The sequence below is a fragment of the Gossypium raimondii genome, chromosome 9 (assembly GCF_025698545.1).
Source record: "Gossypium raimondii isolate GPD5lz chromosome 9, ASM2569854v1, whole genome shotgun sequence".
NCBI classification, from domain to species: domain Eukaryota; kingdom Viridiplantae; phylum Streptophyta; class Magnoliopsida; order Malvales; family Malvaceae; genus Gossypium; species Gossypium raimondii.
In genome coordinates, this window is record NC_068573.1 from 6,289,361 (window position 1) to 6,312,060 (window position 22,700).

At 32.4% G+C, this 22,700-nt stretch overlaps 1 protein-coding gene, 1 long non-coding RNA gene and 1 pseudogene across 3 annotated transcripts; 2 read left to right on the plus strand and 1 right to left on the minus strand.

Annotated features, from left to right (window-relative positions):
- The first annotated feature begins 1,070 nt into the window (after positions 1–1,070).
- Positions 1,071–4,204, plus strand: LOC105798254 (probable polygalacturonase At1g80170). 2 transcript variants are annotated; one of them, XM_052620714.1, is made up of 9 exons: positions 1,071–1,454; positions 1,956–2,299; positions 2,474–2,644; positions 2,766–2,789; positions 2,914–3,121; positions 3,208–3,289; positions 3,408–3,516; positions 3,598–3,711; positions 3,803–4,204. In XM_052620714.1, exons 2-9 carry the CDS (start codon positions 2,159–2,161, stop codon positions 4,046–4,048), a joined length of 1,095 nt encoding a protein of 364 aa, XP_052476674.1. In that variant the 5' UTR covers positions 1,071–1,454; positions 1,956–2,158; the 3' UTR covers positions 4,049–4,204. The 2 variants fall into 2 exon arrangements, with proteins under 2 accessions (XP_052476674.1, XP_052476673.1); XM_052620713.1 differs by having other exon boundaries at positions 1,072–1,454; positions 2,159–2,299.
- Positions 4,205–17,006: 12,802 nt separating this feature from the next.
- Positions 17,007–18,950, minus strand: LOC105798256 (uncharacterized). The gene is made up of 3 exons (XR_001134989.2): positions 18,134–18,950; positions 17,862–17,978; positions 17,007–17,353 (listed from the first exon to the last, which is right to left on the minus strand). It is a non-coding gene; the product is annotated as an uncharacterized LOC105798256 (long non-coding RNA).
- Positions 18,951–20,272: 1,322 nt separating this feature from the next.
- LOC128032536 (ATPase 9, plasma membrane-type-like) lies at positions 20,273–21,215 on the plus strand (annotated as a pseudogene).
- The last annotated feature ends 1,485 nt before the right edge of the window (positions 21,216–22,700 follow it).

Sequence of the window (22,700 nt, forward strand, 5' to 3'; positions counted from 1 at the left end):
GACCAAGTATAAGAAGAAGAGAAAATAACTGGTAGAAACTGCAGCGCCAAACATAAAAACAGCTACAAGAGGGTGAACAAAGGTGGAGAATTGACGAGCAAAGCCGAAAAAGAGAACAGTGGCTAAAACCCATATGATAGATTTCAAGAAATCTTTCTTTGGTGAAGTGTGGGTTGGAGGTAAAGCTCGGAGTTGGTTTATGCAATACATGAGACCCAAATAACCAAACTAAACCATAACTATGAAACCCACCAGGGGAAAGTCACCATGGGTGTAGGCCTGGTACATTGTGGAGATGCAGCTGAATGTCAGATAATAATCAGCTATGGCTGTTAGATTTATGGGGATTGACTAACACCTTCACTACTACCATGACATCATTCATGACAAACTCAACAATATTATCTTCTCACAAAATAAACCACCTTCAAACCAATCAATAATCCAAGTAAACAACAATTAATAATCCCCAAATAATCACAGAGAGTCAAAGATTAGACAATGACCGGTGACAGAGAAGCACATATTAGAAAATCGAGCTGATCTAATGGCCGACAACAGATATTCAATCCTAGATAGTCCAAAAGATGGAGATTTTTTGAGATATTTTTGAAAGGAGGTCATGGTAATGGTGAAGGTGTTCGTGGATGAAATGTAGATGATGGGTAGTGGTGAAGGGTTTTGATGATTAGCAGATATGATTGATTTATGAGTTTTGGTTATAGGTGATTTCTTTCAATTTCCTACTTTTTTTTACTATCAATTTAACTTCTTGATATGTTAAAAGAAATGCAGAAGTAAGAAAACAGAGAGAGAAGCAAAAGATAATAAAAAAAAATTTAAATACCATAAAAGAAAAACAATAAATTGTTCAAAACAAAATAACAGCTTATTGTTAATAGTAAATAACGGGTTAATAATTAAAAATTACAAAACAATAACATAACTGATTAAAATGTAATATTTAAATATAAATAACTAAAATGTTATGTGAGCTAAACAAAACTGAAGTAGATTAGCCATAATCTTATTACTTTGGAGAGTACTACAGAGTCACATGGATCTGGGCTTTGGTGAAGGAGACAAAAGGGTCTGATATGGACGTAGGCGGAAGCGATAATGGGGCTGAAATGATAAATTCATTAGAGGGAAAACTAGGGCATGAGAAAGTAAAGAGCGAAGGGTCATCGAAGAAAATGCAAAAAGGAGAGGCTGAGGGTGGTGTCCGTGGTGGAGTTGAATCAAACAAGATTGAACAAGGAAAATCATATTCATATAGCGACCTGTTTTTCTTCACAAACATCACAATACCTATCTCTAGTCTACTGCATTCATTTTCGAATTTGAATTGGCTTGGGTTTTATTATTGTGATGTTTGTGAGGAACAAAAGGTACTGATATGAAGCGAACGGCGATGACGAGGACGCCACTTCTGGAAATACAGCCACGGCCTGGTGCGTGCTTCTTTATTATCAATGCTATTTCAATTCTTGGGGGGATTTTATCATTAGTGATTAGGGTTGATAGGATTGAATTAGCTGTTTATGTGAGGTGGAGTTCCAGAATTTAGCTTAAATGGTGGCATAATGAAACTGCTATGGAGTTTTATCTTTACATGGATGAATGCATTTAACTCATCATTCCTACTTCTACTGAACTTCTTTCTTTTAATCTTTTATTTCACTTTTAATTACTTCAATAATAAAAGTTCATATTTATATGTAGTTATATAGTTGCAGTATGAAAAGGACTAATTCTATCATACGTATACAAACTCTTAACAACTCCTTTTCATTGTTGAATTATGAAAACAATGTACTATATCAATACATACCCTCTATACGTATGTATCTTCTCTTCCATATACGCATCAAATCAATACTATGGCAACTTCGAAAATCTTGTTGTTACTTCTTTTGATCCAATGCATTGTATTCATTGGCTCTTCTCGTCAGTTGAAGAACAACATAAATATCGACAATACATTTAATGTGATTAACTTTGGAGCTATTGGAGATGGACAGAAAGATGATTCTAAGGTTTTCTTTTCATTCTCTCTGCTCTCTGTGCTGCTAATTTTAACTAGACATTGTTTAGGATTGATGTTGCAGGCCTACTGATAATATGTGCTTGGTCTAATGGTGTGTATGTATTTTAGATGTTTAAGCATGCCTGGGATGCTGCTTGTGATTCTTCAGCTCCATCACCAACCTTTCTTGTGCCTCGAGGGAAGACGTATCTGCTGCAACCTTTAACTTTCAATGGCAAACATTGCAACTCTAATAACATTACTTTGCAGGTATTTCTTTCTCTAATTTCGATTGTAAATTTATTTACATATATATTTAGTAATGGTGCTAGTAGTGTATAAAACCAAGGATACATAATACGAGGCCTATGTCTTTTGTGTTAGTTAGAAACTGCTTCCTTTACATTTGTTTTGTGAAAACTTTGCATATAAATTGGGGTGCAGATTGATGGGAGAATCATAGCCCCAACCAAACCTTCTGCATGGGACTGTGAAACAAATTGTAACCATTGGATTGGCTTTGAAAATTTCGATGGTCTGCACATTCAAGGATCTGGTACCATCAATGGCCAGGGAGATAAATGGTGGAAACTTTCTTGCAAAGATAACGAAAAGGTAATTGTTTATATCCTATTATAATCCCATAAGATTTCTACCTATGTATATAATATTTTCTGGTTAAACTTTCTTGTTGGGTTTTTACTGATGTATACATGTTCATTGCTCTTTGTAACAGTCCTGTCAACATCGGAAACCAACGGTATGTGTTCGAATTTCATGTTTTTGCATTTATAAAGATACCAAGATTTTTAGTATGGCAGAAAAACATTGACATAAATTGTGTATACCGTAATTGTATGAGAATTATGTGGCTTTTGTTTTAGGGATTCATGATAGGACACTCCAAGAATGTAGATATCAAAGGTTTAACCTTTGAAGACAGTCCACAAATGCACATTGCATTCGAAAGCTCTACTTTGATTCATGCCACTGAACTTACAATCCGAGCTCCGGGACACAGTCCCAACACTGACGGAATTCACATCCAACGTTCCACCAATGTCTCTATAGATAATTCAACCATTCAAACCGGTTTGTTTGTTTGCTTGTTTTATTTCTTTTTACATACAGCTTTATGTTCATTCTAATATCCTATACGTATTTGTTTATTCATTCAGGTGATGATTGCATATCAATTGGCAATGAATCTAAATACATTAACATTAGTAACATCGAATGCGGTCCAGGTCACGGAATAAGGTACATTTTTCGGTTTTTTAATCTATTTTCGTACTTTATTGCAATGATCTTTCCTCTTGCTTCATGAAATTAAATCTCTATGTTAATTTATTTTTGAATATTTGATTGTCATGTGAAGCATTGGGAGCCTTGGAATTATGGGAAAAACTGAGGAAGTTGAATTTGTTCATGTAAGAAATGTTACATTCCATGGAACAACTAATGGAGTTAGAATCAAAACTTGGCAGGTATATATCACTACTCTGATTCATTTTTAAAAAAAATTATATTAATAATACTGTTACGTATTATCGTTGTTGTGCGCTTAGGGAGGACACGGTCATGCGAGGAACATTAAATTTGAAGATATAACTTCCCATTCTTCGACTCGACCTATTGTTATCGATCAGTATTATTGCCCCCATAAACAATGCAAGAACCAAGTAAGCGGTTAATTATTAGATTCCATTTTTATATTTGAAACAATGTAGCATTCTTAATTTTAATTACTATATATATATATATATGTTGCAGACATCAGCTGTGGAGATCAGCAATATAGCTTATGAAAATATCAACGGCACATCACCTAAAGAAATAGCAGTGCAGCTTTCATGCAGTGAGTCTGTTCCATGCAAAAATATCACCATGAAAGACATTAACTTGATATACGAGAAGCATAAAGACAAAACGTCATCGTATTGTCTTAATGCCCGTGGCTTGAGAAACGGAAGGGTCCATCCAAGTGTATCTTGTTTGCAAGAAGAAGATAATTTTTAGGCTTTTTTTCTTTTTTAATGAGTTCATAGTATATTGTTTATAACATGATAATTATTTTTAGGTTTTTTTTTAATTAGTAAATAGTATTTTTAGGTTTAATGTATCATCTATTATCACATATAATAAAAATATTAGTATAGATGAAGTTTTCACTAATTTTCCATTTTTCAATTACAGGCTTTATAATTTCTATTTTTTTTTATAAAAGCCCTTTTTTAAAATTCCTTTCTTATTTTTAAAATTATTTCCAAAATATTTTATTACGTATTAAATAAAAATGGAATTATTTTAGATTAATTTGTGTAGTGTTATTTTGTCCAATGTATAGAATAATAAATCATAATTTTTTAATCCATGATTGTTTCATGTATAAACATCTTAAACTACGAATATCATCGACAAAATTTTAAACTAGAATTGATAAAAGAAAAAAATTTATACAAACTTTTTATTTTTGGAAGATGTAAACTAAATGAAAATTGATTTTAGGTTAAAATATGCCATAAGTCTCTGTATTTTTATTTCTAGTAATTTAATCCTTCTATTTTTAAAATTTACAATTCGAGTCCAATTGTTAAAATTAATAATATTATTTTACTAAATTTAGATTCATTACAACATTTTTTTAATTGCATTGTTGCCAAGTGTGTATTTTTTATTTTAAAATATCAAACTAAAAAAGTTAACAGTGTTAACAATTGAATATGAATTTTGAAATTTGCATTATGTTTGGTTGGGTGTATTGGCTAATCGGTGGCCCCACCTAATCCCCCCTTATTCCTATGTTTGGTTCATGGTATTGCTAATACCATTGTAATCCATTACTGACTTAATCGTTGAAATTCACCGATTTGTAATCCACCCCTTTTGCCCAGATTAGGCGCCGCTTCAGTAAACCGTCCCTGTTTTACCCTCCCATCAGCTTCCCCTTTGTTTCTCTTCTGTTCCTTCTAGCCTCTGCCGATTTGCTCCCTCCGTTTCTTTTCTTTTCTTTTCTGCCCTCTGTTTATTTTCTTTTCTTTTCTGCCGATTTGCTCCCTCCGTTTCTTTTCTTTTCTTTTCTGCCGATTTGCTCCTTTGTTTCTTTTCTTTTCTTTTCGTCGATTTGCGGTTTCTGCGATTTTGATTCTTGCTGGCTGAAAGGTAGGTTTCTAACTCTCTGTCAACCTTATTCTTGTCTTTTGTTTTTTTCGCATGTAAGCGATTCGAATCCTTGCCTTGTTAGTGCCCTTTTCTCATTAATCGGTAACTGCATGTAATCGGTTTTCCCTTTTCTCATTACAGGTTCTTCTTCATCTCACTGTGCCCCAATTTGCTCATTTACAGGTTAGTTTTCCATAGTTATTTTGTTTGTATTGCATGTCCGATTGAAATGTAGTTTTCACGATTGCATGTATACTCTTACGCATAGGATGACATTAGTTCGGAGAAACAATTTTCGGATTAGGCTTAAGAATTGATGACTGTTGTTTGTTGATAAGGTGCCTTGGCTTAAGAATTGATGAATGTTGTCTGTTGTTTGTTGATGTGTTTTCTGTTGTTGGTTAGGCTTAAGAAATGCATATTGTTGTTTGTTGATAGTGTTGCTTGCTTTAATATGGATGGATGGGGCTATTGAATTATAGTGTTATTATGCATATTGTTGATACTGTTGTCTGTTGTTTGTTGATGTGTTTTGTGTTGTTGGTTAGGCTTAAGAAATGCATATTGTGGTAAGAATGATAGAAATTTGTAAGAATGATAGAAGGATTATTCTCAGGCACATCTCAAATACATCTTAAACCAGTTAAATGTCTCATATCAGTTATATAAGTAATGTCGCACTTTACCAGTCCATACCTCAACAAACAATTAACTTTGGAGTGTAACCAGATTTTCTTACACATCATATCATACCTATCAAAAAGAATTCTAGGTTGGTGATAAACATATTTATTTTCTTTTGAAATCTCATATTCCCTTCTTTTATGATGTAGGTAAACCACAAATTTGAATTTAGAGAATCAATTAATTGCTGCTTGCAAATAAAAGTACCATTTTAAATGGAAAATAGATTCATGAAGTATGCAGTTCATGGAAACAATATGACACAGAAAGTAACTGTTATTAGGACAAGTATCTAGCGAGTGAATAGGGAATATGAGAGATCTTGTAGATTATCCTTTACCTGCCTTCTTGCTTTGGTGAGTGCAATGGAGTCTCCGTTCTGATCTTACCTAAACCTGATAAACCAGAATAAACTTGGGTAATACCATGTTATTAGGATGTTGAAATTTGAAAACCAAGATCACTGCATCAGTATCTTGATAACATAGAAAACAAGTAATTAATCAAAGTTGAGATACCTTCATTAGTGATGCACTAGCAGGTTAATTAGAGCCTAAATGGGTAACTGTAATTCCTTCTATAATACTGAGAAATGCATACATTATCTGTTAATGTATTTTTATTTATTTATGAAATTTACCTTTTTCGATCTTTTTACTGAAAAGTATAAAGGGAGCAGGTTTGTTAATCGTCTTTAAAACTGACTTGACTACTTCAACTTTGAATGCTTTGAAATGTTTGCTCACTGATAAATGAATGGAGACAGATTAATTTCGTGAATGATCCTCTATTCTCTAAATTATGTTTTAATATATATAAATATTGAATGTGTGTTAATACGACTAGTTTGAAATGAATTAACACCCAAGTACATTTACTGCTAATTTGATCTCCAAGTTGGTGTGGAATTATGAAACTAAGGGAGTTTTTTCCTATATGTTGCTTTTACATTTCACTCTTTTTGAAATATGTATGTGTAGCGTATGTTTGGATATATGTATGAAGATCTTGATACTTCAATATCTTTCAAGTATTCCATTTTTCTAAAATAATTAAACATACACATGGTGGGTTACATAGATATCAAAGACCTTATGATTTCAATCTTGTAGGTAAAGTACTTGTACATTACAAATTCATGGACGAGAATATTGTTATAAAAGGAGCAATATATAATTTGGTACTTGTGTTTTTCTTTTTTAATCTATTATTTGTATTTGATAAATATTTTGATACTTAAAGATAATGGTGTACCAATTCTTGTATTAATATCAAAAATGTGAGTACTACATGGATCAAAAAATGATGAGATCGTTATAATTTAAAAGGACATCAAACTTTAGTACCAATTCTTGTATTAATATCAATTATGATCTTTATTTAACGATTTTGATACTTTCAAAGATCTCGTTCAAATTTAAACATTATTAAAATAAATTGTGCTAACTTTAAGCTCAAATAAAAATTTGCATGAAGGAATGGTATATTCATGGTACCTAAAAAGATGGGGAAGTAACCAAGAGAACCACAAATGATGAAAGAGCAAAATAATAGCAATAAATGAAGGCGTGTGGGCATTGGCCTAGAATGGTACCCCCAAATTAATTGATGAAAAAAGAATTAAAAGAAATTTTATATCATAAATTCAATGACACAAAATTATAAGCAGATGCTGAAAAATAAACCATGGGTTCCCACAAACATCTATGTTTGTTGTATTAATCAATTCCTTTACCTACATTGTGGACTTTAGCTTTTTCTTCCCCTAATTTCAGCTTTTATTACAGTTTGTACCAAATTTTTCATTCCAAAACCAATATAGCTCTTTGCCTCTTAATTCTCTAGCCCTTAACATGGACTACGTACATATATATATATACATAAAACCTAGTTGCTCTCATTTTTAATTTGTTTGTCTCTCAATTATTTTTATAAAATTTATATTTGATACATTGATTGTATATAAGATTATTTTATAGGAACATAACAAGTAAACTTTATATATAGCTTTAAAAATATAACCTAATTTTAGGTCAATGTTCAAACTTTGAACATGCATTATAATTTTAGGTCAATTATACATATACCAACAATTAATTTTAGGTCAATTATACATGCTCCATAATTTCTTTCCTGTTTGGGTGATTGATAAAGAAATGAAATTAAAGTTGCAACGATATCAAAATAGAATAGATACTTTTTTGCTTCGTGTGTTCTAAATTAATATTGTTTATTTTTATTTGATAATGTGTAATTGCAACTTCAATTCTTTGATAGTGTATTCTAATTTTAATATGTTGCAGTAATGGCTCGTCTACCTTTAATTGCACAAAGTGTGAGGCGTAAAAGAATTGGTATTGCATTGACAATATGGTTGGAAATCTGTAGAATTGCGATTTGGTTCTTATTTAGAATGGGTGCCAGCCTTAGCCTACAGACTTATAGATCAAGGATTACCTCCTATACCTTAGATTTTTATGCAAAACGGGATTACCTAGTAATGTGGTGGATGACGATGAACCGAATATCACAAATATTCATCCATCGGATGCTTGGGCTACTTGGAGGATGGAACTAGCCAACCAAATGTTCGATGAATGGCAAGCATCTAGAAATTAGTTAGGTTTAGGGACAAATTGAGTTTGACTTAATTTGTTGATGTTATTTTATGTATCTAGTTTATGAAACTTTGGTGGTGTTTGAATAAAATTTTGTACTGTACTAAACTTGTTGAATTATAATTTAATTTCTTTTCATTCAGTATGTGTTATAATTTTGATTCATGATATTGAACAAACGATATAATTTTATAAATTGTTCACCTTTTGATTCATAATATTAAAAATTCTATCATAATGTGTTTTTGTTTTTTTTTTCTTAAGATAATTATGTCAGGTGTTCCACAATCACATGCTTCTTCTCAAGCTTCTCGAGGAACCAAAAGAAAATGGGTTCCAGAAGAAGATGCAGCCTTAGTTTCTTGCATGGTGGACTTGCACAATGTTGGAACATTTAATGCTGATAACGGGTTCAAAGCCGGTTATTTGAACGAGTTGGAAAAAATGCTAGAAAAGGCTTTACCAAATGCAATGTTGAAGGCGAAACCAAATATTGAATCGAGGATTAGATTACTAAAAAGGGAATGGTCAATTGTCTATGACATGCTTAATGGTCAAAACAATAGCGGTTTTGGTTGGGACGAGCATAGGCAGCTCGTTGTTGCTGAAGATGCAGTCTGGGACTCCTATGTAAAGGTAAAATGTATTTCATGTCTTTATTTGTTTTTTTTTACCAAACTTATAACTAATATGATTTCCTCATTTTTTTTAGAGTCACAAAGAAGCCGCTCAATTCAGACATCGTACTTTCCCTTACTACAACCACTTCTTCGCCATATCGCAAGAGATCGGCATTTGGGAAAGATCATAAGCAATTTACCGATGTTCTTGAAGAAATAAATCTTGAGGATGTACCTACTACAGATATGAATGAAGAGAAACACATTCTATGATGCGAAGTCGACGTCTCTTTGGACGACATGGATGTTTACGCATGCAGCCGCCAAGAGATAGAGACCAAGGGGTTCCTCATCTTCAAACAAGAGAAAGAAGAAATCTAATGCTCGTGATAATATGTATTCTTCATTTGATGAGGCTGCCACTTTATTGGCTGAAAACATCAAGGCCGTTGGCGATCAAATCGATGAGGAGTATTGCCTCAGGGTGGTAGTTCAACAGAAGTCGAAGAATATCAAAGATGGAATTGAAAGCTTCAAATTTATATTCATCCTTACCGGAAATTGAAGGTTTAACCGACGATCAGCGGTATGACGCTTTGAGTAAAATTCCAGATCATCCAACTCAAATGATCGTTTTCTTTAGTTTACCTTCTGTTGCGCGATTGGAATGGGTTAGAAGATTTCTTTCTCACCATTAAAAATCAATGTTCAAACTTTTTGATGTTGTAAAACTATATAACATATGGATTATGATGTAGAATTTCATTTTCATCTAATCTTTTCTTAATATAAGTTAATTATGTTTATCCAGAATATAATTTTCAAGTTATATTTTGATTTGAGTAATTTTATGAAATTATATATCATTATTAAATTAAATTTAATATTAATTATTTTAAATTGTATAAATTCATATAAGAAAATTTATTATCAAGGATTTTATGAAATTATATATTATTATTAAATTATACAAATTCATATAAGATAATTTATTAGTTATAATTATTTTAAATTTTATTAAATCAGATATTTTAATTAAAATATATTTAATATTAATTATTTAAAATTATCTTTTATAATATAATATATTATGATTTGAGTAAATTCATATAAGAATATTAATTATTAAGAATTTTATTAAATTATATATTTTAATTATAATATATTTAATAATAATTATGTTAATTTATATTTTATAGTATCATATATTATGATTTGAGTAAATTCATATAAGAATATTGATTATTAAGAATTTTATTAAATTATATATTTTAATTATAATTTATTTAATAATAATTATGTTTAAATATGATTAAATTATTTATTATTGATAATAATAATCTTATTAAAATTTAAATAACAATAACAATAATCATTTACCAAAACAAATTTATGCTAAGAGTATTCTAGTCATTTTAGTTTTTTCCATTATGCTATTACACCTCTATTCCATTCAACCAAACACAAGATTACTATTACGCCTCTATTCCATTACATTCAACCAAACAATTGATTTGCTATTACACCTCTATTCCATTACGCCTCTATTCCATTGCGCCTCTATTCCAATACAGCGAACCAAACGTGCTCTTGAAAAGTAAGGGACTAAATTCTTAAAAATAAAAGTATAGAGATTAAATTTCAAATTTATAAAAGTACAAGGACCTATGACAAATTTTAACCATTTATAATAGAGAATGGAATGTGGATCTGGCTTGGGTGCCTATAAATTCTTTAGAGGAAAAATTAGGGCATCAGAGGTGTGGCCGAATGTGCAAAAAGGCAAGGGTGATGGTGATGGTGATGGTAATGGTGAGGGTGGAGTTTGAATCAAACAAGATTGGACAAGGAAATCATTTTCTTACCTTCTTTTTTTCACAAATATCACAATAAAACATGGATGAAACTATCGATTGATGATAGAGTTCTATTATTGTGATATTAGTGAAAAACAAAAGGTACAGATATGAGGCCGACGGCGATGACCAGATTCTGACGGAAATACGCTCACCGTCTGCTGCGTGCTTCTTTACTATATTTGCCTCTCTCTCTCTCTCTTTTTACTGTTGATTTTATTAGTGCTATTTCAATTCTTGGGGGCTGGGGATTTTTATCATTAGTGGCGGAAAATAGTGATTTGATTCAATACACTGTATTGACTGAATCTTGTTATCAGTGGAAGATTGATGGTTATGGCGACAATAGATCTGATGCCATTAACTTCGGATCTGTCGGAGATTAGACGGCTTTTAACTTCGGATCTGTCTGATGCCATTAATCCAATAGTTTATATGAGCAAAACCATGACAGTGTCTAGCTTACGGGCCCTAAAACCTCCTCCATGTATGTCCTTGCATGCAAATGCAATACTCTTTATTTCGATTGATGAAGCCAATCAGGCAGTGAGACAGTGGGAGATGAAGCCACCTCCCATCAGAGCTCATTTTGAAATATTACTACACACGAACACTCACCATCCCTTCTTGTTTGCAACTACAATTCAGTTTTGTTTCCCTGATATAAGAAAAGCTCTCCATCCTGATCCTATTATTTGAATCAACCCAACAACGAGTAGAATCCACCAACATTTCCACGCTTGCTTGCCTACTTTATTTTTCTTTTTCTTAAATATTTGGGGAATGAGGATTTTTTTTATATATATAAATAAAGTTATAAATATATTTGTTTATTTTTTATAAAAAAATAATTTCTTTATGAAAATTCTCTTTAACTTGATATTAAACAAATTGGTTTCTCTCAAAATCTTAATCCTATCAATTTGAAATTCAGCGATTAATGAAAATTAATCAATTTGAAAGTGAGCGATTAATGACAATTAATCATAGCATTAATATTTTAGTTAATTGTACATAATTTTGATTGATACAAAAATAGATTTAGCCTTTAAATTTTAATTCAGCCAAATGTTGCATATTAAATTTGTTAAACTTTTTAGAATCAAGACAAAATTGACAAAATATTTAAACATAGAGAGCTAAATTTATCGTTATACCAATTAAAATTATGTATAATTTATGAAAGACATTAACGTCGTAATTAATTTTCCTTAGTTGCTCACTTTGAAAAATATATATGGGTTAAATTGCTCTGTCTTTTTAAAAGGACCAAGTGTTCAATTTTAAAATTGAGAAGGACCGGAGAGTTATTTTTACTTAAATTCTTTCACAAAATATAATGTTCAAGCCCAATAATGTCCGGCCCACTAAAAAAACCAAATTAACAGCCCAATTGACCCAATACACTACCCAACCTAAACCCTAGCCCAATACACCTAAAACAACAGCAGCGAACTTGGCGCCGCAACAGCCTCACCCTCCCACGCCTCCGCGATTGTCGCAGCACGGCCCTCCGTGCGAGCGCGCCTCTTCAACGGCCACCAAACCTGCGAGAACATAGCAACAAACGCTAACGAAACAGAATGGCAAAGGGAAACATAGTAGATTTTTTTTTTTTATTTTTTCCTTTTCTTTTCCATTTCGGCTATTTAAAGCCATGAAATCTGTAACAAAAGGGGGGAGACAAATTTTGTACCAACGAAATTAAGGAAAATAAAAAGAAAATCAGAAAAAACAAAAAGTTTCTTTGAAGGTGATTATTTTGTTTTTCTTTTTACTTTTACTGTCTTTTTTTGATGTTCTTCTTTGTTTTTTAAAACAAATAAATGAAGAGGGAGAGAAAAGAGACTTACCGGCGTTGAGTAGTCAGAGGATCTTCACTTCGTCGTCATCGGAGTTGGAGGCTCCATCTCCAGAGGCGGCGGCGGCAGCGCAAAAGAAACCTAGGGTTTCTCTGCTATTTTTTTAAAAAAATCAAAGAGAAAAATGAAGTTTTTTTAGGGAACTTTGGTTTTTATAATGGCTGCGAAACGACGCCGTTTAAGGCCTGCTTCAGTGGCCTCAAAACGGCGTCGTATAGGCCGAAACCCGACAACCCGACCCGTTTCCTCAGGATCCGCGTGTTTTATTTCAATGGTCAATTTGCGCAATCAGGCCCTTTGTTTTTGCAGCACATTTAAATTACATTTCCTATTTCTTTTAAATTTTGCTGTGCATTTTATGCAATTGCATATTGGTCCACGATTGCTGCGCACCGTTTTAGGAGGCGGGTTATTTCCATTCTAACCCCCCGAAGACAAGGCGTGCTTCACAATTTGGTCCTTCATTCCGTTTTAATTGCATTCTTTTGTTTTTTTCCTCTCTTTTGACTTTTTTTTAAGATCGTTATTATTGTATTATTTATTATTATTATATTTACCTATATACGCATATGCATTTTATATACATATGTTACATATTTTGTTATTATTTATTTTCATAGTTTTATGCATATATATGTGCGCGTACACTATCTGAAAATTGTTGTAAATATACTTTTCTACATTTTAATATATACATGCATTCTTATATATATATATATATATATATATATATATATATGCATATTTAAACTTTTAAAATATATATGCATATATATAAAGCCATGCATATATACATGCATTCTTATAATATATATGCATATATAAAGCCATGCATGAATTTGACACATACGGACATTTTTTAAAATATATGTATTCTTTATATTTTGTTATGAATAAGTATGTACGTTTAGTCCATTTTTATGTAATATTTCTCATATTTTTTAAATATATTTATGTACACGTTTTAAAAAATCATTGTAAACATTTTTTACACATTCTATTATTTTATATGCATATTGTACATATATACATATATTTACATACACACATATTTTCATGATATACCCATACATTTATATTTTGTAAATACATACACATTTATAATTTAAATTAAAGTATGTGTTTCATGTTGTGTATTAACATTTTATCTTGCTTTTAAAGAAAATGTATGTTTTCATTAAAGCATGAAAATCATCATATTTTATGAATTTTCAAAATATTTGGCATTCGTGATTCTCGAGAAAGATCGTGTCTTAACTTACTGGATTGCGGTTATTTTTCGACGAATTTAGAAAGCTAAGTATTTGTTTTGCAATAAATCCGCAAATTTCAAATAAAAGCTTATTCTCGGGAATTCAAAAATGTTGGGTCCTAACTTACTGGTCATGACATTTTCTTCTCGAAATAAGAATTTTCAAAAGCAAAAGGCAATATTCAGGTATTTTGAGAATTTAAAAACATTGTGCCCTAACTCACTGGGTGTGGTGTTTTATTTCTTTGAAATACGAATGTCTTATCGTTTTAATTCATTCATGAAATAAAAAAGTTTCCTTTTAAAATCTTTTCAAGTTTTCGACACCAAGGCATAAATAAAATCAATTTGGTACCAATTTTGGGCGTTACGAGGGTGCTAATCCTTCCTCGTGCGTAACTGACTCCCGAACCTGCTTTCTCAAATTTCGCAGACCAAAATTATTTTTAAGGTGCGCCGATCACACCTTAATAAAGGATCGGTGGTGACTCCAATTCCAGTTTTTGTTTTTTAAGTCGACAACTAAAATTTTTGTTATCAAAAAACGGTTTCGACATATAATATAGAGTAAGTTACATAGATAGCCACTCAACTTTCAAAAATTTTCATTTTAAACACTAAAAAATGTTTACAAAGTTTGCTCATTTTAATCACTCCGATTGAAATTGCAAACAAAAATCTTACGAGACATTTCGATTATTATTATTTTCATTTTCCTCCTTGGATATTAATATCCACCTAGTTATTTTACATTCAAATAATTTATTCTCATCAAAATCGAAATAACACAGGATTCCGCTTTCTATTCTCTACATATCCATCCATTGCCATTAACACTTTCTTTCATTCTTTTTTTTTTTTTTTTTTATCTTTACGCGCCTGAAAATAATAACAAAATTAGATAAAATGCTATATAAAATTTTCGTTTGCAATTTTAACATGAGTTATCAAAAATGTATACCATTTTGCTAAATTTTTTATGTTTAAAATAAAATTTTTTGAAAGTTTAACCTAAAATATAATAATAATAACAAATTAATGAAAGTTTAGAATATGCCGGGATAAAAGCGATTTCTATAAACTTGGGCCAATTTTGTTCTAATGATTAATAAAAATGAAAACTAGCGTGTCCGTCGGGATGTAGCTCAGATAGTAGAGCGCTCGCTTAGCATGCGAGAGGTACGGAGATCGATACCCCGCATCTCCACTTTTTGTTTATCTTTTCATTTTCAAACAAGCTTGCAGCCTCTGCTCAGTGCGATGAGAATATTCTCTTCAAATAGTTGAGTGAGACTCTGTTTCCCCTAGCTTTTAAAACATATTTCTATTCCCATTTGTATTGGTTTTAAAGTGAAGTACAGACAAATGGATTCCTTAGGACTGTTTTTGCCCATGAGTTTCTATGAACACACCTCCACTGCTTATCACATTCACACGCACTTTTAATTAACTACCCATTGGAAGATCTTCTGTTTGTAGACTGTTCTTAGAAAGCATAAACAATGAGCAGTAGAAGAAAACCCAAGCTTTTTTTTTCTGCCACAACACCTTTGCTTTGCATTCCATTATTGGGTCCTGATTGAGATGGTAAATGGATATAGTTCCAAAATCACCCTCACCTTTGTTGTTTTTGTTTAGTAGAAACATAATCAAAGATTGGTCTTCAATTCTTGAGTTTGCTACTTATCACGATATGGTATTCAATATTCAAATTGTCATTAACTTGTTTTTTTTCTTAAGAAACATCTTTCTTGTTCATTAAATTGATTGATATGGTTTAGCTTTACCAAAGAATTTCCATCAGCTTTTAAAGCTTTTGACTTGATTGAATGATATCAAGGAACAACAAGCTTTACCTATGAATAAAGAAATAAAAAAAATAAACTTAGATCACTCTCACCACAAGCCCTATTCTATTAACTCCTAAATCTAGAGATCTTCCAGGAATTACACATTTTCTGGACCTGGAACAACATCCCGTGTAATTTTGCTGCCATTGTTGGTCACTTTATAATTGGCACAACATCCCCTAGACACTTTGATTCTAAATATGCAGCAAGAGTTAGCAGATTGATGGGGATCGCAATCATGGACGAAATATAAGAAGAAGAGGAAATAACTTGTAGAAACTGCAGCAGCAAACACAAAAACAGCTACAAGAGGGTGAACAAAGGTGGAGAATTGAAGAGCAAAGCCGACTAAGATAGCAGTGGCTAAAACCCATATGATAGATTGCAAGAAATCTTTCTTTGGTGAAGCGTGGGTTGGAGGTAAAGCTCGGAGTTGGTTTATGCAATACGTGAGACCCAAATAACCAAAGTAAACCATAACTATGAAACCCACCATGGGAAAGTCACCATGGGTGTAGGCCTGGTACATTGTGGAGATGCAGTTGAATGTCAGATAATAGTCAGCTATGGCTGTTAGATTTATGGGGATTTCTGGATTGGTTGATGGCAGATTTGTGGTTTGGTTTTCATCACCAATTGCCTTCATTGTTTTTGGATCGAAAAAGTTATATGAGTTTTGAGATTATGGTGGGAACCATACGCAAAAAATGCTATATATATATATAGTTGTGTGTGTATGCTTATGATGATGATGAAGTGATTGGTTCGTGGGCAAAATCAAAGAAACTGAAGAGAAAATACCTGGAAGTTGACCGAGGAACAGAAAAAGGGTGGGGGGCGGGGGCAAGTCTGTTTGGAGTTTCTAGGAACTAGGAATTGGGAAACTTCTTTGCATTATTTTTTAATATATGCGTGTGTAAATTCATGGAAAAGTGATGTCATTGTCAAGTGTATAAATTCATCGAAAGATTCTTTAAAACAGAACTTCGAAAATCTCATATTCGAGTTAAAGATCGACATTTTCATATATATCATATATCATATATACGCACATTAGGTAGTTAAAGAGAAGATTTTTCATCCAAAAAAAATGAAAACTTTGCTATTTTATTACCCAAGAAGCAGCAAAAGTTGCTACAAAAGAACAACAAAACAAAGTCAAATGCTATACAAATTCAACCTAACCACAATGATTCAAAATACAGTATCCCTCATATTAACACATTTACCCATCAGTCTAATCTTAACTGTTTCTTTAATCTTCAAAACCAGTGTATCTGCCATGGTAGGAGTCTTCCCAAAAAAGCCTCTCATTCCTTTCACACCAAATAGTATGGATATAACTGTACTGCTATTTCACTATATGATGTTCCCTATTGATATCTTGATAAGCTATACTACTGATCTTCACAGCTGATGTCTGCAAAAGATATATAGTAATTAATTGATATTGGCAAAATATATATACAAAATAAAATAAGAGTGATTAATTTTAATATAGGAATGAAAAGAAAGATTATTAACCCTAAAGGGGAATAAGTAGTCATATTACGATAACCGTAAGTCAATTGAAGCATGAGAAGTTTTGCATTCAAATTTATTGATTCTAAGTTTAGTGGCATGAATCAAAGTAGAACATTGCATTTTTGGACTATCTTCAAATGTTAACCCTTTAATCTCTATACATTCTTGGAGCATGCTATGATAAAACCCTAAAAACAAAACCAAGAGGAGTCTCATGCAATAAAAGTAATTATCGTTTTATGTTGACAATTTTTCTGCCATATCATCTATCTTTATATAACACATCTTTAGAAACTCAAGAACTCGAAATTCAAGCACTTAAAACATTGATTTCCAAGGTTGACAGGCCTGTTACAAGAGAGTAAAGAACATATATATATGTGTATGTGTTTATCAGTAACTACCTTTTCCTTATGTTTGCAAGAAAGTTTCACCACTTATCTCCCTGGTCATTGATGGTGACAATTCCTTTTGCATTCCCATGCAGAAGGTTTGTTTGGGGCTATGATTTTCCCATCAATCTGTAGCACAATTTATATGCAAAGTTTTCACAAAACTAATTAAAAACAGCTTCTAAATCATACAAAAGACATCATTGTTATATATCCTTAGTTTCATACAATACTGTTGCTAAATATATAATTGAATTTAGGACGGAAGAGAAACGTAGAATTACATGGAAACTAATATCATTGAGTTGAAAGTAAAGGGTTGCAGTAGAGAAGTCCTTCCTTGAGGTACAATAACAGTTGGTGACGAAGCTGAAGAACCACAAGCAAGCTTAAACCCTTATATATTATTCATATTATATACACTTAAATAGGTTGGTTTCTAAAAGCTTCTAACACGCCATAAAACAAAGCATATCAGTAGGCATACAACACCAGTCCTAACCAATGTCTGCTTCGAACATCACAAAATTAGAAGCTTACAGAGCAAACACAATCAACCTTACAACGAAAAAAACGAAAACCTTAGAATCAGCATTCAGTCCAATCTCCGATAGATCCAAAGTTAATGGCATCAGATCTATTGTCGCCATAGCCATCAATCTTCCACTGATAATAAGATTCAGCCAACACAGTGTAATGAATCAAATCACTATTTTCCGCCACTAATGATAAAAATCCACCCCCCAATAATTGAAATGGCACTAATAAAATCAACAGTAAAAATAAATAAATAGAGGCAAAGATAATAAAGAAGCACGCAGCAGACGGTGAGTGTATTTCCGTCAGAATCTGGTCATCGCCGTCGGCCTCATATCTGTACCTTTTGTTTTTCACTAATATCACAATAATAGAACTCTATCATCAATCGATAGTTTCATCCATGTTTTATTGTGATATTTGTGAAAAAAAGAAGGTAAGAAAATGTTTTCCTTGTCCAATCTTGTTTGATTCAAACTCCACCCTCACCATTACCATCACCATCACCCTTGCCTTTTTGCACATTCGGCCACACCCTCTGATGCCCTAATTTTTCCTCTAAAGAATTTATAGGCACCCAAGCCCAGATCCACATGCCATTCTCTATTACTGTCCAATCCAGTATAAACAAATAAGCTTAATAACTGAGATTAAATAAATGGTTAAAATTTGTCATAGTCCTTGTACTCTTTATAAATTTGAAATTTAATCTCTATACTTTTATTTTCAAGAATTTAGTCTATTACTTTTCAAATTTCAAAATTCATATTCAATTGTTAGCACTATTAAATTTTTTGGCGTCACATTTTGAAATAAGAAGATAAATGCAATTAAAATTTTCTTCAAACAATTATGGATTAAAAATTATGATTTATTATTCTATACATTAGACTAAAAGAACTACACAAACGAATCTAAAATGATGCTATTTTTGTTTAATAGGTAATAAAATATTTTGGAAATAATTTTAAAAATAAGAAAGGAATTTTAAAAAATGGGTTTTTTATTAAAAAAATTAAAAATTATAAACTCTGATGATTCAAGCAAGCAACTTGTAGCATCTTCTGGGAGCCCTTGTACCACATTTGATGTTTTTGACCCAGATCCTTTAAGGGATGGTGGTTTGCGAGTGTTTATGCCCAAATCTACAGATGTTGATTCAACTTGCAAGGCTAACAAGGAAGGCATATACTTGTGCAATCTCCTCGACACTGAACAGGCCTCAAGGGTCTTGAAATTGGAATGAAATAACTTGGAGCATCTTCTGCAACACTATTGTGGAGTTACTGTCAACAAAGAGTACCAAAATGCAGATTGGAGATTGCGTCCTCTTCTTGATGAAATGCTCAGATATGCCAGAGAAGACGCACATTATTTGTTGTATATTTATGATTTTATGAGAATCAAACTGCTATTGATGCTCAAGGAACTCGTACATTTTGATGCTCCTTTGGTAGAGGTCTATAAGCGAAGTTCTGCTGTATATATGCAACTGTACGAGAAAAAGCTACGGATGGAGAATTCGTATCTCCATATATATGGGTTGCAGGGAGCTGGTTTCAATACCGAGCAGCTAGCTAGAACTTGTTGATGCGCTTTGTGAACGGCGAGACATTATTGCCCGCACAGAGGATGAAAGGACCAATTACTTCTTGCCAAACAAAGTGCTTCTTGAAATTGCCAAGCAGATACCTGTAAACAAGAATGCAGGGGACGAGGTATTCTCTGATTCTACTGACAAACAAGGTGAGATTGAGGCTGTTGTTATTGTCACTGATGTGCACACCTTCAGAAAAATTGCTCACCTTGTTGACAATGCCAATAACGTAGAGCACTTGTAACAGGTGTTGGCAGCCATTGGAAACTTTTGTATATGCTTAGTTGGGTTGGGAATCAAGATGCTATTGTTTGCCTGTGTTGTTGGAATGCTAGGTGATCCAAAAGAGGCCAGAGCAGATTGAGGACTTGGCTCTCTTGCTGTGGTTAGACAAACTGTGCAAGAAAAACACAAGGTTGCTCAAGGAGAAGCATGGGAGTTTGTGGGTATACTCCCTTTGCTCGATCCTTCAAGGCTTTTAGTGCAGAGACAATTCATCCGGTTCTAAATCTCGGTGTCAATGTCAAGGTGATCTCTAGTGATCAACTAACCATTGGCAAAGAAACTGGTCACAGGCTCGATGGTTCCTATGAGCACAAATATGAGATTGTAATGAGGTTACAACAAATGACTCATATTTGTGGCATAACTGGAGATGGTGTGAATGATGCACCTGCGCTTAAGAAGGCAGGCATTGGAATTGCAATGGATGATGCAACTAATGTAGCTAGTGGTGCATCGGATATAGTGCTAACAGAACCAGGGCTTAGTGTCATTGTTAGTGCTGTTCTAACAAGCCGAGCCATTTTTCAAAGAATGAAAAACTATATGCTTAGTCCAGTACTATCCAATTTGTGTTGGGATGTATGTTTCTTGCTCTTATTTGGAAATTCGATTTCTCGCCTTTCATGGATTTGAGGATTGCCATACTGAGCTATGAAACCATTATGACCATTTCCAAAGAGCCATCTCTTATGCCTATCTTATGGAAGCTCAAGGAGATATTTGCCACTAGCATGGTCCTCAATACCTACCTTGCTTGCATGACTGTTGTTTTCTTCTGGGCTGCTAACGGTTCCGACTTCTTTTCTGACAAGTTTGGGGTCAGTGGAGTGTTAGGGGAGTGGCCAATATGTTTCCTGAAAATGCTACTTGAGCCACAGCAGCAGCTGTGTGCAAATTTTCCCTACTTGAGGACAATAATCTTTTCTGGGAGACAGTATTTGTTATGAACAAATTTAAAATTAAAGAAATAAAGTAAATAGTAAACGATGCGTTTAGGAGTTCAAAACATTATTGTAAAACGGTACGTGTTGATTAGTTAAAACAGTGTGTATAGGGATAGTCTAATGAAACTGCGTTCTAAGGGGACTCACGGTCTGAGCTGTGAGAAGGGCCAACTAACTGTTCAGTCTGTCATTCCTTCCTCTCGATTCTCTCTTCTTCTTCTTCCTTTCTTTTCTATCAAAATTTCTCTCTCAATAACAACCCCCCCCCCCCGAATTGAAATAGCACTAATGAAATCAACAGTAAAAAAAAGGAGGCAAAGATTATAAAGCAGCACGCAGCAGACGGTGAGTGTATTTCCGATAGAATCTGGTCATGGCCGTCGGCCTCATATCAGTACCTTTTGTTCCTCACTAATATCACAATAATAGAACTCTATCATCGATACAAGACGCAGCTTAGGGCATCCATAGTTTCATCCATGTTTTATTGTGATATTTGTGAAGAAAAGAAGGTAAGAAAATGATTTTCTTGTTTGATTCAAACTCCACCCTCGCCTTTTTGCATATTCGGCTATACCCTCTGATGCCCTAATTTTTCCCCTAAAGAATTTATAGGCACCCAAGCCCAGATCCACATGCCATTTTGTTGTATTACTGTCCAATCTAGTAAATAAATAAGGTTAGTAACTGAGATTAAATAAATGGTTAAATTTTGTAGTATTTTTTATAAATTTTAAATTTTTATTTTTATTTTCAAGAATTTAATTTATTACTTTTTAAATTTTGAAATTTATGTTCAATTATTAGCACGATTAATTTTTTTGGTAACAATATAATTAAAAAAATATTGTAATGAATCTGAATTTAGTAATATAGCCTTAACAAATTTAACAACTGAACCTGAATTTTGACATTTCAAAATAAAAAGTTTAAATTTTTAAAATAAAAATGCAGTTACATATAGGGGTGTTCAGTCGGTTAACCGATCCGAAATAATATTAACCGAATTAATCGATCTTTCAAAAATTTTAACAGTTAACCGAACCGAAATTTTTCGGTTAATTCAGTCAGTTAACCGAATTAACCGAAAATTATATATTTTTTATTTTTGGTTAAAAATTACCCGAATTACCCGAATTAACCGAATTGAATCACTACATAATTAAAAACATTACATAAGTCTTTGAATCACTAACATTACATAAGTCTTGAGATTAACACATAATTGAAATGTAAGTATTTAATATTCTCCATTTGTATCCATTTCTTCTCTCTCCAAAAGATCTCCATTTGCATTAAACCTAAAAAAATGTGCAAAAATTTAGCATATAATAGAAATATACTGAATTAAAAAAATCAAATAATATAAACAAACGAATAGATTATAAGTTAACAAGAATAAAATTTATTTTATTTATTAAATTATTTATAATTTTTATGATTGAATTGGGTTGGATACTTGGGTTTGGATTGAGTTTAGGTGAATAG